This window comes from Patiria miniata, unplaced genomic scaffold, assembly GCF_015706575.1.
Source record: "Patiria miniata isolate m_02_andy unplaced genomic scaffold, ASM1570657v1 HiC_scaffold_8, whole genome shotgun sequence".
NCBI lineage: Eukaryota > Metazoa > Echinodermata > Asteroidea > Valvatida > Asterinidae > Patiria > Patiria miniata.
Window position 1 is genome coordinate 5,062,932 of NW_024037075.1, and position 18,585 is coordinate 5,081,516.

The 18,585-nt window shown below is 42.1% G+C and overlaps 1 protein-coding gene across 1 annotated transcript in view; it reads left to right on the plus strand.

Moving 5' to 3' along the window:
* The window catches only part of LOC119719682 (partitioning defective 3 homolog), a 70,460-nt gene that overhangs the window by 47,507 nt on the left and 4,368 nt on the right, over positions 1-18,585 (plus strand). Inside the window, exons 17-22 of the mRNA XM_038189177.1 lie at positions 10,777-10,863; positions 13,090-13,326; positions 14,608-14,791; positions 15,269-15,400; positions 16,073-16,319; positions 17,025-18,544. Coding sequence (XP_038045105.1) covers positions 10,777-10,863; positions 13,090-13,326; positions 14,608-14,791; positions 15,269-15,400; positions 16,073-16,319; positions 17,025-18,544 — 2,407 coding nt within the window. The remainder of the gene's footprint in view (positions 1-10,776; positions 10,864-13,089; positions 13,327-14,607; positions 14,792-15,268; positions 15,401-16,072; positions 16,320-17,024; positions 18,545-18,585) is intronic.

Below are 18,585 nucleotides of genomic sequence, written 5' to 3' on the forward strand. Positions count from 1 at the left end.
ATTAAAACCCGGGATGTGTTGTCGAGATGTGTTTGGCCGGGGAGCCGGGAGCGAGGTTATCCTGAGTGTGTTCGACTGTGTATTAACAGCGGCGGACTGATTTAAGAAGTGTCTAGTGAACACATGCATGGGGATAGTGACTTAGAATAAGAGGAAGTTGCATCGAGTGGTTCACCGCGAGCATGTTGGCGATTTCTATCAATGTTGACACTGCAGTGCTGACGTATCAAGGGATCTGTGAACTGTATTGTACTGATATGTGGCATCTTGCACAGTACCGTACCATCACAACCAATAGATGCCTTGGATTGTGACAGTGCTCCTGAAGACCAACAGATTGACATCACACTGTTTTTTCGTCTTCTAGAACTGGGATATTACATGAGTACTGGACAGTGATTGCACTGATGGAACTCACCTCAGCTACGTGAAAGTCACTTTGTTTTGGAACCCGCACTGCTACTGTGAAGTGTGTAAAATTTGCTTGTGCTCGTACTTGGGTTGATCAAAAGTACCCAAGATTACTGTTTCTAGCGTGCGAGGTTCTGAGCACTGGATTTACAGATCAAAGCTCTTTTTTTATTGTGCACGGTGTCCAACGAACAACTGTGTGGAAAACTTCTGCTGCTGAAAACCCTATAGAGTGGAGTTACAAAATGTGGAGTTACAAAATGTATGTGGCATGTTGTATGATGTGTCTATGACACAAAATTTACCAACGTGGTTGCAATGGCTGTTTGATGTAGATTTCTGCAGGTATTTCTCAAGAAAAAAAAACATGATTGGCTTTAAACGACAAATATGTGTTCTGATGGATTCATACAACATCAGCTAATGTTTAAGGCTCGTTGAAAAGACTGCAAACTGGACTACTGTGATCAGTACCCACAAACATCTCTCTTGTTGGAGTGAAGCCACACCCCTTTGACCCATCCAGCAACGCTACTGATAAATTGCAAACTCCGACAACCTTCCATCAAACGCAACCCTCCCCTCATTGACTTGGAACCCGCCCCATCCACCCATCCAGCATAGCATGACAGTCAACAAAGGGGTAGGGAGCTTCCGAGGGAGGTGGCACCACCTTAATCCCCGCCCCCTTCGCCCTGCGTGACCGCCAATGTTGAGTGCCATGAAGACTGGGGCCTTAGCCCTGACTTCCAAGCCCAGCTTGAAGCGGAACGGCTCCACCACATACCTGTACGGAGTCCACAGTACGGGCCTGGGCCGGGAGATACAGTGCGTTGTCTTACTGGCAATCAAACAAAGTAGGTATTCTGTTGTACTTCACTCTCGCCTGAGGTACAGCTCTATAAACCTTTCTTTCATTTCTAAATATCGAGACCATTGAAGGTATAGTCCATCATTTGTAATTTGGGCATTTTGTTCGTTTGAAGCAACAAAAGTGTTACAAATCTAAAGAAGGGTGCTGAACAGCTAACCTGATGAAGTTTCAGCTCAGCTTCAGCTGTATATTTTGAGATAAACAGCATTCTAGGATCTCGATTTCAAATCAAAAGTTGCTGAATCATGTTTTGAATTGGGCCTGAATTCAGCGTCCGAGACACGTTCTCACTGAGCCGTTTGCAGCTACGCAATGTCGCGCATCGATCCGATGAATTACAGCAGCCGCGTGCACGTGTGTGTCGTGCCGACGCTTGCACGCGCTTCGCCGAAAAAAACTACTAACGGATATTTCTAATGGTGCGTCTTAAGACGCACCGTTGGAAAGGCCTTCTTTCGTTGATTACTTCAAAATGACAGCTTGCCAGAAAGAATAATTTCACAGGGAGTTTAGTCCCCTTACTATCTTTCAACCAAGTATGTTTTTCAACAATAATTACGCCAGTTACTTTTTGGATAGCTGAAAATGATGGACTAATAAGAGAAAAACAAAAATAACAACAAAAGACAGTTAGAGGTATGTAGGCAGGGGAAGTTTTTAAGGTGTATAGAGCGCCCCGCATAAATTGATATGAATATTCATATTTAATTTTTTAAAGCAAAGTAAAGTTAGAAAATACACAACTTTTGAGGAGAAACTTGCAACACATTTAAAAATGCAAATGAATAGACCCCCCCCCCAAAAAAAGATAAAATTCAACCGTATTTTCTTGTTTTGAGTATAAATAGTGAAATTTTGTAAATGCTTCAAGTTTCGCATGTTTACATTCAGAGAAAGCCGGACATGTAATGTCTTTGTGAATAGCAAAATGCCGTTCTTAATGACAGAAGTGCCATTAAAGACTGTTGTTACAGTTGCAAAGAACGAGTTTATAAAATGGCGGTACCGGTATTATTATTTGAATGATCCTTTCAGGCGGATGAACGCATCAGTACCTAATGGAACGTAATTCAGTTTTTGTTGACGGAGAGTGACAAGTCGCTTCAGTTTGTTTTGTGGGCAGGGTTTGAGTGTATGCACACATGCTGTCATCTTTTTGCTTTTACATATGAAATGTTGAGCTTAAGTTATACTATAAGTTATTTTAATACATTATTTTTTTGGGGGGAGTAATTAGTGTCACTTTCTGTCTTGAATGTAATATACATGTCACGTTCTATTTGACTGAATGTGACTTGAAATCCTTAATTATTAAATGAAAAACCAATATTTGTTTTTAATTTTTTTTACTAATGAGGAATAAAATCATTGCATTTCTCTAACAGTTAACACTTGACTAGCTGTGGAAATATTAACTTGAACATTAAATTCAATTATTATTTATATCAGGCTTCCAGTGGTAAAAATAAATCAGCGTATTGTATCCTTTTAGTAAAAAGTACCCGGATAACTGCAATGTTACAGTACATGTATGTTAGTAAAAGTACACGGATGACGGCAATATTATTTTTGATACCGGTATTGTCCTTATCCGAGCATTTTAACAAATTTCACTGGTTCCCGCTCAATCAAGAGTGTAGAAAGTCACAGTTGTTAACCAGTGAACAGAGCGTAGCGGTTGCACATGCGCATTCGGTACCGTTTTGTCAACAAAAGTGGCAGCTTCGAGTTGCGCAACATTCGCTTCGTCAGCGAAGAATTCGCTGAAATCATGCCCCTGTTGTTTATTTTACACATCTTGACAGAAACAGTTAGTCAAAAAAAAATTCCCTAAAAATGTTGACAACTTAATCCAAAGACAACCCTAAAAATTACAGCAATGACATTTAGAGTTCGGGTGTCATTACATTAACTTGCAATGCAAAAGTTTGTTTTCACAAAATCTTGATAAATTACCCGCAAAATGCCCTAGAAAAAAAAAGAGAAAGAAAAAAATTTAAAAGGAGAAAAATAAAAGTGCCCTTATTTATCAGAGACCTTTTATGAAAAGGGTTCACTGGCCAGGAGACACTAAAAGATATGCGTTATGCAGCATCAATTTTTAACCCAAGACCTTCCCGTCAACCTCCAGTCAAAAACAAGACAACTGACATGCATCAGAAAAAAACCCAAAATGCTGTAAAAAATTTAAAATGGACATATCTGTCCCTGACCCTATATGTAGTAATCGGGGCGGTGAATTTTTTTACCATATGAAATTGTCCGTTTAAGGCTTGCTACAATACTTGCAACCAGCTGCACGGGAATTCCGATAACAATTTGGAGGACAATGTGGGGGAGTCCAGCCTGGTCGTCAACAATCCGGAAAGACCTTGAAATTAAGGAGGGAAATTTTGTTCCCGCATGAATAATTGCATGGGCTACTGTATTTTATGAATAGAAAAAAGAGAGAGATGCATTGTGAATCAGAAAATTAAAAAAAAAAATAAAAAATTGCAAGAACGATTAGAAATTGTGTAGCATAGGCAGGCTCAGGATAAAGTTCAATTGAGTTCATGTTGCCAGCGATCAGTTAATTTTTAAATCAAGAACAATAAGCAGTTTTGTGTGTGAGAAACAGTGGTAGATATAGCATTGGACATGTTTATCTCTCTAGATACGCCGGCCACATTTAATTATTCTGACATTCGTTACTCAAAAAAATTTGTAAGGTCTAATTTCTTGTTATGGAAAAATTGACAGTCAGTCTGATGTAAGACAAGATTTTATTTTATAGGTGTTTTGAATCATTTTTGGTTGTTGTCCTTGATTTTCTGTCGTTATTTACTGGAAGAAAAGAATTGTTATAACCTTCCCCCCCCCCCAAAAAAGAAAGAACTTCTTAAAATAATTAAACACATCCAAATATTAAAAAATAAAATAAAAATTGGACCACTCTCAATATACTGAAACAACCGTAGATAAGACTAGAACCCTTCCCCTGACCGGCAGAATTTTTACCTAGTTTCCTTCATTTATCTTTAAATGCGGTTGTTTTCTACAATGTTTCGGATAAAAAAAATATGAATTAACTCTTTCAGTGCACGCGAAATTTGAAAAGTTTAACCCTAAAGTGCCCAACTTCGAGCGTTTTTTTGTAATTGTTCAAAATTCTGTAAAAAAAAAAGTAAATAAGTTTTAATCACTAAATTTGTTGTTGTTGCTCTCTGGTATATCCTTGGTATATTGGAAAGTAAATAGTAGTCTCGTACATAGTGATACACCCTGAAACACTGTCCTGCACACAGGGGAATTCCGCACTTTTTGCAGAATATACGAGTGTCAGTGCTGCGCCCTCTCGCAAGAACTCGAATAAAACAAATAAATACAGGTCGTAACTGAATGAAAAAGATATTATTAGAAAGAGCGAGAGCGCCCACTGTGATAACATGCTTACTCTACCTCGTACATGTACGAGGTTAGGCGATTTTAAGTACATGTACGAACATTACCTCATTGCCTCGTACATGTACGAGGTTGGCACTTCGAACTAACAAATATACCTCGTACATGTACGACTTTGGCACTGAAAGAGTTAAGTTTTATTGTTTAAATCCGGATCGCTTGGAACGATGCCATGGTCCCATTATAATGAGCCCTAGCAGGAAGTTTGCGCTGCCATCAATGCTCAGTAAACAAATCCGTCATTTTTTCCCCCTACATTGTTGAACGTGACTCCGTCGAAAGTGCTGTTGTCCTCAGCCGGTGCGCAATGTTTGACAAATAAAATTGATGTTGGCTTTGGCAATATCGTAAAAGTACACCCATAACTCTGAATGGCAAACATAACAGGCTGCACGTTCGATATTTATAGCTGTAATGTGTATGGATTTTGCTAGACTCGAGAAGGCTTTTTAGCAAAGAGTGCCTCTTTCGGACTCGGAGTTACGATTAAAATGATTAAGGAATATGAAAATGAGGATTTGTGGGTCCTGAAAGTACACAGAGTCATGGCTGAAGGGTCTTTTATTTTCTATTTTTTCTTTTTTTTGGATTAAACATTCAGATATCAATTTCTGTAAATAACAAAAAATAAAAATGACGTCTCAGTGTCAGTGTATTTTTTACTTTTTGTATGCATATTTTGACACCTGGGTGTGCTTTTGCTGTACAGTAAGTAGCATAACACTATAGAGATTATGTACTAACGGCGTATTAAAACACCTTAAAAACGGAGTAAAAATGCCTCAAAAAATAATGGTAAGTTTGAAAACTTAGAGTTTTTTCTTTGGAAAAAAACTTGGGGTGTACTCTTTAAAACACTAGGGAGGTGCAGATATGTCCCAATTCCCCCCCCCCCTGTGTTGTGGCATTCTTATTGTCTCTTACATGTACATATAATTCATGGACAATCATTTATCATCCTTGATGGAGGTCGCCATTGAGATTTCAATTTGGGCTGTCTTGTTCTGGCCCTCAAAACACCTGTCACTTTTTGAAAAGCTCTAGTATTTTCCATTGGATAATTGATTGATGGAAATATTACAGGTGCTTCAGTTGATTGATATTCAAGTTGGCAGTGAAGACTTTAAAAACGCTGAAGCGGATCTGAACATTACCTCAACATACCTGTTTAGAGTCCGTGATCGACCTTTAAGTCATTGTCCCTATGACCTGCTAGGTCAACTACGTGTTTTTTAAAATACATAATTAATGGACAATTAATATGTCCGTGTGACTGGTTGCCTGCACATACAATTTTTATGCAGGTCAATTAAAATTGGCCATGGACTGGGTTTTTAGTCTGAGTAAGATCTGGCTTGTACTAGCTGGGGGTGTTTAGCCTAATGGTTAGGGTTCGTGACTCGTGATCAGAGGTTCAGGGGTTCGAATCCAGCTGCTGGTCATATGTTGTGTCCTTGGGCAAGCCACTTCACCCCCACTCTCTCCACCCAGGAGTATAAATGGCCACCGGCATTAATTAGCTGGGGAGTAACCTGTGATGGACTAGCATCTCGTCCCGGGGGAATATAAATATTCTCAGTCGTTTCATGCTACTGAAATGGGAGAAAAACGTCGGCCTGATAGGTCACATTGGCTAGTGACAGACGTTACTTGTTTTGTTTAAAACTTGTTCTAGCTGGCTGTTTTTTAATACAGTGGGTCCTTCTGGTGTCAATACCCGAGGGGCTTTCCACAGGCAATATTGTCACTACAGACAGGTGCTTTTAAGGAATTATTCACCTTTATTTGAAGGAAAAGAATTATCTTGAATATCAAATTTGTCTTGTTATCTTGTCGACGGTGAGTCAATTTTTCCTTTATCGCTAGATTTGGAAGCAGGTGCTTCGGGTCAAAGACTTAATCTTGTTTTTTTTTTTGCGTGGCCTGTTTTCCTGCCAACTCTGTCGTCCGGCTCCTGGGGCTGTGATTGTGCAGTTGATATATTGCTTCCCTTTGTTCTGTGTGTCATGTTGGGTGTCATTTCATATTATTGTCAGTGTAGTGCTTTGTCAAGTTAATAAAATATGTCTCATTGAATTGATTGTATAACATGAACAGAAATTGGAAAAAAAAAAAATATTTTTGCAATGGAAAGAACATTTTCCATGTGCTAACATGAAAAAGAAAAAAACACACACATAAAACTCTTGCCAGTTAATTCCATTCTTTTTATAGCCCCCCCCCCCCACATCCCTGGGTGTGAACTATCTAACAGCGGTTGGGCTAAAAATAAAACAATTGTAGAGTAGGAGATACAATCTCCAAGGAAAAAAATTATTCTTACGCAGATATAAAGTTATGATTGCTTTGACTTGAAAGTGAGATTCGTATCGCTGATTGTTTTATCTGAAATGCGACTTTGTCTCGCACGTATGCTGTACGTTGTATCAAAGTTTGTAAACCCATACCGAGAAGGCAAACATGAAATCCATTGTTCCTGTCAGTAATAAAATTTGGAAATTCATAAAAGAATAGATATATCCCGGGTCCAGCTGTGAACGCTTGTTACATTTATAAAAAAAAAAATACCGAAATAACATTCAACGAGCCACTTCTCTTCTCAAGGGTTTGTATTCTCTTACCCTTTATACTTATTCGTTAATAGGGTACCTGTTTTCATTGTTTTGGCAATATCTGTGCTCAAGTGTTTGTGTGTGTTTTTTTGTAGAAAATTGTTTGAAAAGTCAGCTCCTCAATTTTACAGATCTGCTCTAGCCAGCAGTGTGAGAGTTCGCTCCGTTTGAAATCAAACGACTGCAGAATCATTCAATTTTTTTTTTCAAGGAACTTGTTTGTCGGATTCTGTGTCAAATTACGGTAGCAATCATAGTAGCATCTTTCAATTCACCCTCTGGCCTATACCTGTAATTGCTTTTTTGGTGGATGGATCTATTGCAAGGTTGTTGCAGATATTGTTGTGCATGTAAGAGTTCTCCAATGTAATGAAGTGCATGGCATTTTTCTATTTATTATGAAAGACCTGAAATCTTGGCAACAAGATATAACCTATCGTTTCGGTTTGCGGTAACGCCATGTGGTAATAACTACTGCTTAGAAGATATTTAGTTCTGAAAAGAACTTGTCCTGCTTATTATCAACTTTCGCTAAGTAGTTTTTGTTCTGATAAGATATAACCTTCCCTCACAATTCTGATTTGCTGAATTTTTAAATTCTGTAAAGATAAACATTTTTCAGTGGAAAAGTGCTTGCACGTTTGATTAATTTGACACCTTACGCCACATTTTTAACCCTAACCCACCTCACTCCTCCAAAATCCTCCTGGCGGTTTTGGAGGATTCTAGAGGATTGAGGATGAATGGTGATTGAATCAAATGAGGATTCTGGAGGATTGAGGATGAATAGTGATTGAAGCACATGAGGATTTTGGAGGATTGAGGATGAATGGTGATTGCAGCACAAGAGGATTTTGGAGGATTGAGGATGAATGCATTTTGAGGCAGGACTGTCTGATGATTTTGAAGGATTTGGCGTTGGGTTATCCTTCATTTAAACACGAGTGCAAAATTTTGGGATGAGGAGGATTTTGGAGGATTGAGGATGAATGCATTTTGTGGCAGGACTGTCTGACAATTTTGAAAAATTTAGGCGGAGTTGCAAAATTTTGGAGGATTTTGGAGGATTGAGGATGGTTGTAAGCAACAAGGGCCTAGGGGGTTAGGGTTTAATGTATGACATTTTCGTGCCGTAGATTAGAAAGCGTCTACAAAAAAACATGTCCAGGCACGCTCGCATCATTTCGCAGTCATGAAAAATTGTCCCTGGATGATTTTTTTTTTGATCCACGGTTGTATAAGACTAGCAAAGACAGTTTCATCAGCGATTCCAAATCCCTTGAAATTGGGAACAGGCGATGAAGTAATGAGATTGTTGCAGTTGTCATGGCGATGTTGCAATTTGATACGATATTGTGATGTTTTGAGACAGGATTTATGGCAATGTTATTAACAAGCATACATGGAGTGTACTCAATAATGTATGCTACTTTTACATAATTAGCTTTTGCATAACTGACTCTTGCATTATTGAAGTTATGTGTTGTAAAGTACACAGTTGTACCATTCTTTATATACAAAGCTTTGACTGCTGATATTTATGAGTAAAAATTTGCAGTTGAGGGAGTAAAATTGACATATCTTTGAGGATAAAATTGACTTCAAGTAAAATAGTCTGAAAGTTTTTTTCCACAATGTAGGTTGACATAATTCTTTAGAGCTTGTCATCCGATCCCACTTGCAAAAGCCATTACACCTCCATGAGGACCGGATTAATTCACTGAAGCAAATCTGCATTGACGCACGACATGATTGGGTTTTTATGTCCCTACCTGATTCCGTGGGCTTTTCCCTAGAATATCATTCTGGGGTTTTCCTCCCACCACTAAAACTGTTATTTTCTTCTACGTCTTCTCCCAAGTCTTATCCATCCTGTTCTGGCGCTAGCACAGTTGGATGTTGTCGAAATAATAGATACATGTATTAAAATAAATAAACAAAAGATGATCAGCCTGCGGAATTTTATTTATGAAGTCAGTCAGTCAGTTTTACCATATACTGTGAAATCTCGATAAGTCAAAACCTGTTAATTTAAAAGCCCTTCTAACTCAAAGTAAAAACTGATTCCCATCAATTGTTGTTGAATAAAAAATCAATTGGATAACTCAAAACTCTGCTTAACTCAAAATTTGAGCCAATGTCCCTGATGTATGACCTATTGAGATCCCTCTGTATCTCATGCATTCATAGTATTCGTGATCGAGAGCCGAGTTCTCACTGGTCCATTCAACATCACGTGTCAGCCGCTAGTTTTGTTGTTTACCAAGCACGCACGCTAGGTTTCACGCACAGGATAAATAAGCATGCGCAGTAGACTACGCACCGATTACCAGTGGACCATCGCACTGGTTACCAGTGGACCATCGCACTGGTTACCAGTGGACCATCGTACTGGATACCAGTGGACCATCGCACTGGTCACCAGTGGACCACCGCAGTGGTTACCAGTGAACCATTGCACTGGTTACCAGTGAACTATTGCACTGGTTACCAGTGGACCATCGCACTTGTTACCAGTGGACCATCGCACTGGTAACCAGTGGACCATCGCACTGGTTACCAGTGGACCATCGCACTGGTTACCAGTGGACCACCGCACTGGTTACCAGTGAACCATCGCACTGGTTACCAGTGAACCATCGCACTGATTACCAGTGGACCATCGCACTGGTAACCAGTGGACCATCGCACTGGTAACCAGTGGACCATCGCACTGGTTACCAGTGGACCATCGCACTGGTTACCAGTGGACCATCGCACTGGTTACCAGTGGACCATCGCACTGGTAACAGTAGACCATCGCACTGGTAACCAGTGGACCATCGCACTGGTTACCAGTGGACCATCGCACTGGTACATTTGTATCTTGACCATGCAAACCTTCAAATCTTATATTTACAATATACAATGTATGTACAATACTAATCTTGACACTCACAATTTTTACTACATGTATGCAGACATGCAACTTTTCCTCGGATCCGCTGATTTCCTTGTTTTTTACTCCTCATGAATGCCATTACAAATTGAAAAAAACTGTGCAAATTTCCGTGTGGTTTCCCGAGTTCCCTCGTTTTTTCTAAATTCACAGTTGCATGCCTGGGCCCAATTTCATAGAGCTGCTTAAGCACAAAACTTGCTTAAGCATGAAAAAACATTGCTTAGTAAAATTAGGTTACCTGCCAAAACTCCATGTGATGTACATTGCTTGTGACTGGTATTTAGCTGTTGTTTACTTAGCATAACAAATCGCATGGAGTTTTAGCCGGTAACATGATTTTATTAAGCAAGACGTTTTTGTGCTTAAGCAAATTTTGTGCTTAAGCAGCTCTATGAAATTGGCCCCTGACCATGAGTAACCTGCATGCGCGTATGCATTCATCATTAACCAATTCTGTGCTTGTCTGTTTGTTTGTGTCTGTGTTGTTTCCCCAGATATCGGAATCAGTACCGGTAGCCTCGTCAAATCCAGCTCCACCGACAACCTAGCCGACACTGCTAACCTGTCTTCCATGCACCGTCGTAAGTTCACAATTTTTAAAGTTTTGGAAATTACAGGCATGCAGCTTTTCCTCGGATCCGCTGATTTCCTTGTTTTTTACTTCTCATGAATGCCATTACAAATTGAAAAAAAAAACACTGTACAAAGTCTTGTGTGGTTTGGAATTTCCGCGTTTTTTTTCTAAATTCCCAGTTGCATGCCTGAAATTAAACAAAATTTTCGATACTTTTTACTCCATTGTAGGTTTGTACTGCCGAAATAACCTTCCCTTTGTACTTGATTGCATGTCGGTCGAACTCACTCAGCCACCCAAAAATATATATTAAATTCACCTCCCAAAAAGTACAAAATTTAGAGTTAAGGCCAAAAAAAATAAATACTCGGTCTCTAGGCCAAAAAAAAAATAAATATTCGGTCTCTGGTCAGAACAAAGTTCCGGAATTGACGCGGCCACGCGGCTTTTTTTTTTTTTTTTGCTTTTTTTTTTTTTTCCAAGCTTGGATTGTACAGACAAGGTGGGGTACTATTTGCTTTTTTGGTGTCCTCATGTACATTGGTGTCCTCCATAATTTGCCTTGGTGCTTTCGATCATTTGCCTTGGTGCAATTTCCCATTCCTTGGTGCTCTTTGGTAAAAAAAAATTGAGGAGATGCGGAAATAGAGGGCGCTGTTGGAGCTACCGCGGAACATTTTGGAAAAAAAAAAGATCGACGCGCATGATTAAAATCGATGCCCGCGCTGACCAGAGACCGACTTTTTTTGGCCTCTGGTCAGCGCACACGTCGATTTTAATCATGCGCGTCAACCTTTTTTTCCCTTCAAATTAACACGGAAGCTACAACTGCGCCCTCTATTGCTGCGCCTCCTCAAATTTTTGTTCCAAGGAGCACCAAGGAATGGGGAAATTGCACCAAGGCAAATGATAAAGGGCACCAAGGCAAATTATGGAGGACACCAATGTATAATGAGGACACAAAAAAGCGAAATAGTACCCACCTTGTCTGGACAATTCAAGCTTGAAAAAAAAAAAAGCAAAAAAAACCCACAAAAAAAACCCTGCGTCGCCCATCAATTCCGGAACCTCGGTCTGACCAGAGACCGACTATTTTTATTTTTTTGGCCTAATCCTATGTAATAATTCAGAATTCCTAATATGCCTGATTGACCAGTGCTAGCAGTTGTCCTTGTTTAATCGTGCCCCAGTCAAACTGGCTCCCTCCTTACACCGTAAGTGACCCATTATGGTCATAATACAGACCATTAATAAAAGGGAGATTATTTGAGCCAGGAGTAAATGGCATAATGTATATTGTATAATGGATTTAGCGATAATTGACCTATGAACCTGCTGTACACACAGTGTACAGGCATTTACTGTTGAAAAATTTACTGACTCTGAGATGATCCCTGCACGGTTAAGACCAGAGCAGAATTGCATTCCTAATTGTCCAAATCGGTTTTATACAGCCATTATGCATGCTGGCTGTTGTCCAAAGCAAACTTGTTAAATTATTAAGCATTTGAAGCTTAATTACGGTTTAAGCTGCTGTTTGCACTTTCTGTAGTGACACTAGAGGGCGCTTTGCCGCCTCATTGTAACTGCTCATGAAAGCTGTCAGTGTCTTCCCAATATATTTCTTGAGAAGCACTGTATAGTTCTGTCTGAGAGTCTGCAAGAATTTTTTTTTTTATCAACTCACCCAGGTGGGACTCGAACCCACAACCTCCTGCTTTACCTGTACAGTTGCCTTAATGTCCATTTGTACTCTATAGTACAAGAGCAGTCTCGACAATATTCAAGGAAAAGTTGCTAAGAAGTTTCTCACAAATTGTCTGATTGAATCTCGGTGATATCGGGGACCCGTTGCTCAAAGACTGTCATATTGAGCAAGATATGTGACAGAGGGCCCCCCCCCTCTTTTGTGTTGGTCATTGTGTCACCAGAATCTCAGTAATTCTTTTGAGATATCTAGGGGGGATGTTAGGGGATGGTGCTAGGTAGGGAGGGGGGGGGGGGGGGTGCTAGGTAGCAATAATGTAGGGTGTCTAGGGTATAGGGACATTTGGGGGGGGGGGAAGGGGTAACCACCCCTCTGTCACATACATGTAGTTCCCCTATAGTTCCGATGAGCTTCCATTAGACAAAATGGAATTCATTGGGAAAATGTTCTGTATACATTTTCATGGATGCTCATTAGGGCAACTCCAAAGTTTTAAAAAATCGGATTGTATGTGATTTTCTCCAGTAACTGCCGACGAACGCAGGGACATCGGCCCCTCCCTAGGCCTGAAGAAGAACAGCTCCCTGGAGAGCCTGCAGGCGGCCGTCGCCGAGGTTACGACCCGGGATGACCGCCCGACCCGACCCAGGGCGAAGGTCGTGCGGGGTCGCGGCTGCAATGAGAGCTTCCGGGCGGCGGTGGACCGGTCGTACGACCAGCCGCTCAACGGGAGTGCCGTCAATTCTACCTCCATGGATTCAGGTAAAAGACACCTGACATCTATCTGTTTTATAATTCTGATGCACTCTGTAATGCAGTTGTCTTGCAAGGGTGATTTTGAATTGTAGACTATTACCCAACAAATCAAAAGTCGTTTTGAAGTTATACGTGGTAACAGGGACTAGAAAATGTCACCCTAACGGGACCCCAAATTTATAGAATGACTACTTGAAAAATAGTCCTCTGCTAAGTCAGCTAAAACCTAGTGATGTAGTCGAAGATGAAAAAGATGAAATTGCGTTGGGCTGCTGTAAATCGAAATTAGGTTTTTGCCCTTAAGGCCAAAAAAAAAAAATAAGTCGGTCTCTGGTCAGCGCGCGCGTCGATTTTAATCATGCACGTCAATCTTCTTTTTTTTTTCAAAATGTTCCGCGGTAGCTCCAACAGCGCCCTCTATTTCCGTACCTCCTCAATTTTTTTTTACCAAAGAGCACCAAGAAATGGGAAATTGCACCAAGGCAAATGATCGAAAGCACCAAGGCAAATTATGGAGGACACCAATGTACATGAGGACACCAAAAAAGCAAAATAGTACCCACCTTGTCTGTACAATCCAAGCTTGAAGAAAAAAAAAAAAAGCAAAAAAAAAAAAAAAAGCCGTGTGGCCGCGTCAATTCCGGAACTTTGGTCTGACCAGAGACCGAATGTTTTTTTTTTTTGGCCTAACCGAAGTAAAAACACTGTATACTCAGTGTGTTACCTCCCTAGTGAAAGTTGGGAAAAAATCACTTGGATGGGACTCGAAACCCACGACCTCCTGCTTCCTAGTGCAGACGTCTTACCACTCGACCACCGAGCTAACGGGATCGGTTGGCTGGTTTGAATCTTATGTACATGTAGTAGCAGCGGGTACCGCAGTTCAAGTATTCATAAAAATCCGATGACGAGCAACAAGTTACATCACGAGTGTGGTCACAACCAAATCACAACTCAGTTTAAAAGTCCAGTCAACAAGTTACAGGGAAAACAAAATAAAAGAACGCCTTCGTCTCCACTCAGTTGAATGCTTTGTTAATACCACATTTTTGAATACCACCATTACAATGTAATTTTTTGGGGGGAATAAGTTAAAATGTTGAAATGTCAGAAGTATTGAAGCATTTCAGCAACTCAAATTAATTAAAAAAATTAACAGTGGTAAAAAAATGTTCACGTCAACGTATTGGATTCACGTCTTTTTGCAACCCCAAAATGGAATTGTTGCAGCACCTTTATGAAATTGTGACCATTCATTCATCCGTCCTTTGCGATTGTCAATTACAGTGAAAGAGAACGGCCACGCGCCGGTCAGGGATGACCGCTCGTCCCGCGACGACCACTCCTCGGTCAGTAGCCACGACCCCGTCATCATGAATCGAACCAACAGCTCCAAGAAGAACAACAAGAAAGAGAAGGAAAAAGACAAAAGGAAATCTGGTGGCTTCAAGGGCTTCGGATCCATGTTCAGGTATCATATAGTCAAATTTGTGTAATATTTTTATTATTATTGTTTTCAGGAAATATTGTTTTTAGGAAATTTGCCAAGCACAAGGTGGAGACTTCACACAAAAATAGGTGAAAATAAGTGGAAAAAAAAAACCGAAAAAAAAAAAAATTCTGTTGACTTTCATTTGAACTGACACACATGTGTATAGTCGGGAGAATGCTGTCATAGTTTAGTAAATAAAAACTAAAACGAAAGTGTGAACTTGGCTAGAATCGAACCAGGGTCATGAGAAGTTTTTGGTTGACCAGCCTACTGACTTAGCCCCCGTAATCCCATTAACCCTAACGATCCCCAACCGGCCAAACTCCAACACCAGATTTTGTTGGAATCTGTTTTGATGAGTACTGCACTAGTAAACTGACTGTGCTTTACGTGGGATTAGGCACACCACAAATAAACAGAGTCCAACTGTTTCTCATGTTTGTGTCATCGCTGTAGATTCGGCAAGCATCGCAGGCCGGAGCGGGACGGCAAACCAGGCGAGGAGGAACGGGACAGGAGTACGTCAGTGTCCTCCGACAAATCCAAAGAGGATATGGAGAAATACAAAGAGCAACAAGAGGAACAAAAGTAAGAACTTCATTCTCTCTGGCTATAGAGTTGCTAAAAGGCTGCTTATCAACTCCCATTCGGGAGAAAAGTCTGCTCTGTTCTAACAGACCTGCGACATTATGATGTCACTCCTTGTTTACACTTACACGTGTCCGTTGTTGTGAGACCATGTGGCTTATCCATCCCACTTTCTAGCTCCGCAATCAAGAGGAGGTGCGAAATGTCTGCGAGCAGTAAACGTCACTTCAAGAACAGCATAAGTTCAAAATGTCCCATTCATAATTGGTATATTCGTAATTGGGTCAATTCCTAATTGGGTCCATTCCTACTTGGCCCATTCAATTCCCATTTGGTCCATGCCATTTTCCAGCTCCTGCATCCAAGAAGTACGCAAACTCCAGGAGAAGCAGAACCTCAAACGCCAGAAGCAGAAGGGCAAAACAATATAACAAAAGTTGATATTTACCCATTCATATTTGGTCCATTCCTAGTTGGTCATTAATTCTCAATTGGTCCATCCCACTTTCCAGCTCTCGCAAAAAAGGAGAAGTACGCAAACTCTGTGAGCAGCAGAACCTCCAACGCCACAAGGAAAGCGAAGCGAAGAGACTAAAGTTCGTGTTTACCCGTTCATATTTGGTCCATTCCTAGTTGGTCATTAATTCTCAATTGGTCCATCCCACTTTACAGCTCCCGCATCCAGGAGGAGGTACGCAAACTCCGGGAGCAGCGGAGCGTCAGAAGTCACAAGGAAGAGAGCGAGGAGGCGCGGCATAAGGCCGAGCGGATGCAGGAGCTGAGACAGCGGTACCAACGAGACCATCGGGAGAGGCAGGGGCGTTACCGTGACGATGATGAAGACGATGATGATGATGATGATGAAGGGGGTGGTGATAAGGATGAGGGGTATGGTGACGGCTCCCCGACGTCCCCAAGGGTGGGTTTTTTTAATTGTGTTCTCGGACATCTTCGCCCTGGAATCCTCTCTGAGGCAGATTTTGGGTCCTTAAGCCTGAAAGGCAAGTCTATGATGATTAAGCATAAACTCCAAGGATAGGTAATCACTTTTGTGTCCTTTAACCCTCTCTGAGGCAGCATCTGAATTTGGAGTCATGAATTGCAAGCCCGACTCGTCCAAGCTGAAGCCTACGTGATTCAGCGTTAGGTCCAAGTCTGAAGTCGCAAGTCGGGAATCAGAAGGTTCTCAATTGCATTTGTGTCTGTAACCACTCCCCGAGTCCTGGTTCTGGTTACTGAAGGTCAAGTCTGGTTCCACTGTCAAGTCCAAAGCATTAATCCTCAAGTCGTCAGGTGGAGTTAAAGTTACAAGTCACAGTAACTTACTGTCTGTCATTTACTTTTGTGTCTTTAAATCCTGAAGTCTTTGTCTGAAGTAAGTCATATGAATGAGATGTAAATCAAAGATAAACAAGGTCTACATATTGAGCTGTACAGTCACTAAGATTGAGCCGAACCACAAGCCCCAGCCTGTCTTATTTAAGTGTCCAATCTTGTTGCACATTCCTCCTTCGTCAAGTGTAACGTTTCTTGAAAGAAAACCTGAAGCACTTGTTCATGCACAGAACTTTTTCTTGAAGGCAACAAAATATGAAATTTGCCTCTATACCTTTTGCTGTTGCAGAGTCCTGGACCTCATTCTCCACACCGGGATGTGACGGGCAGACACGCCCCAGAATACAGAAACCATGACCAGGAACGCTGGGAACGCCAGAGCGAGGGAAACCACCGCAGGGGGTCCCACAGCCAAGACGACAACCGATGGCCCGACAGACGAGACGAATATCCCCACGGCAATCGGGATGAGAGACAGGAAGACAGGCGAGACAACGGCGAAGGCGAGAGCAGACATCGCTACGGTCGACACAGTGTCCCTCCTTACATGGAGTCCCGGTCTCGTAATGAGCCGCGAGGTAACACGGACAAGGACCGGAATCGGGAGTCGCGCACCACAGCCGACGTCCACAATGAACCTCACTATGCCTCTGTCGCCCGTAGACCCCGCCCCGACAAAAACGTTGAGCCGTCTGCCAGAGACAGGCGCGGTGAGAAGACTCTGGAACGCGAAAGGGTTAAACAAGTCCAGGATGAACATCCTTATGCGTCAGTGGAAAGGCGGGACCCGCCAGACCGTAATATGCCAAAGCGGTCGCCAAACAAAATCTATGAGAGTGTGGATGGGGACAGACAGCGGGATCATGCCCGGGAGGACAGGAACGGGGATGATTGGTATCGGGATGGAAAGAAAGAACGTGAGCATAGACACCGAGATGACAGACACCGGGAGGATCGACCTCGCGAGGAGCGATATCAAGAGATCCAACCTCGGGACAAGAGGTATCAAGAGGATGACAGACCGCGTGACCGGAGGTACGACGACAACAGGTCCCGAAATGATCGCTATTATGACGACCGACACCAAGAGGACAGGTATCGCAACGACCGACACCGTGAGGATCGGTATCGCGATGACCGGCACGGCGACAGACCCGATGGCAGAAAGGCGGACAGAAGGGATGACAGAAGGGAAGACAGGCATGAGGTGGACACTGCCAGGAAACACAACGATCCTGACAAAGTCAACAACAGCGATGCCCAGCGCAAGCGCAAGGAGAGCGAAACCCTGAGTCGCAAAGACAGCGACGCTACCAAGGGCAAAGAGACTCTCAAACGCAAAGACAGCGACAAGGCGAGCAAGGATAAGAAATCTGACAAGTCCAAGGCTAAGGAGACCGATAAAAAGGACAAGGAAGAACCCAAGATGACCAGAAGGAAAAGTGATAAGGAAAAGAAGAAAGAGAAAGAAAAGGAAAAGGACACAAAGAAAAAAGACAAGAGTAATTCAAAAGATGGTAAGTCCAAAGACAAGGATGAGAAAGTGTCATCGGAAGAGGAGAAGTCGGAGGAGAGGAACGCAGAGCCGAGACGAGATCGCAGAGATGACCCGAGGCGGGATGCCAGGCATCACGAGGACAGACGCGGAGATACAATGGACCGCAGACACCGCGGGGAACGGGAACGGGGAACCGGTGATGGGAGGGATCACCGGAGGGAAGATGGCTGGCACGACGGGAGACGGGACGGGCGGGAGCGGCATCGGAGCCCGCCCCCAGGGGACAAGTATGGCTATGGAAGTCTGGGCAGGTGAGATAGGGTAACTTTGCGTCAGAGTTGTTATTAAGTCT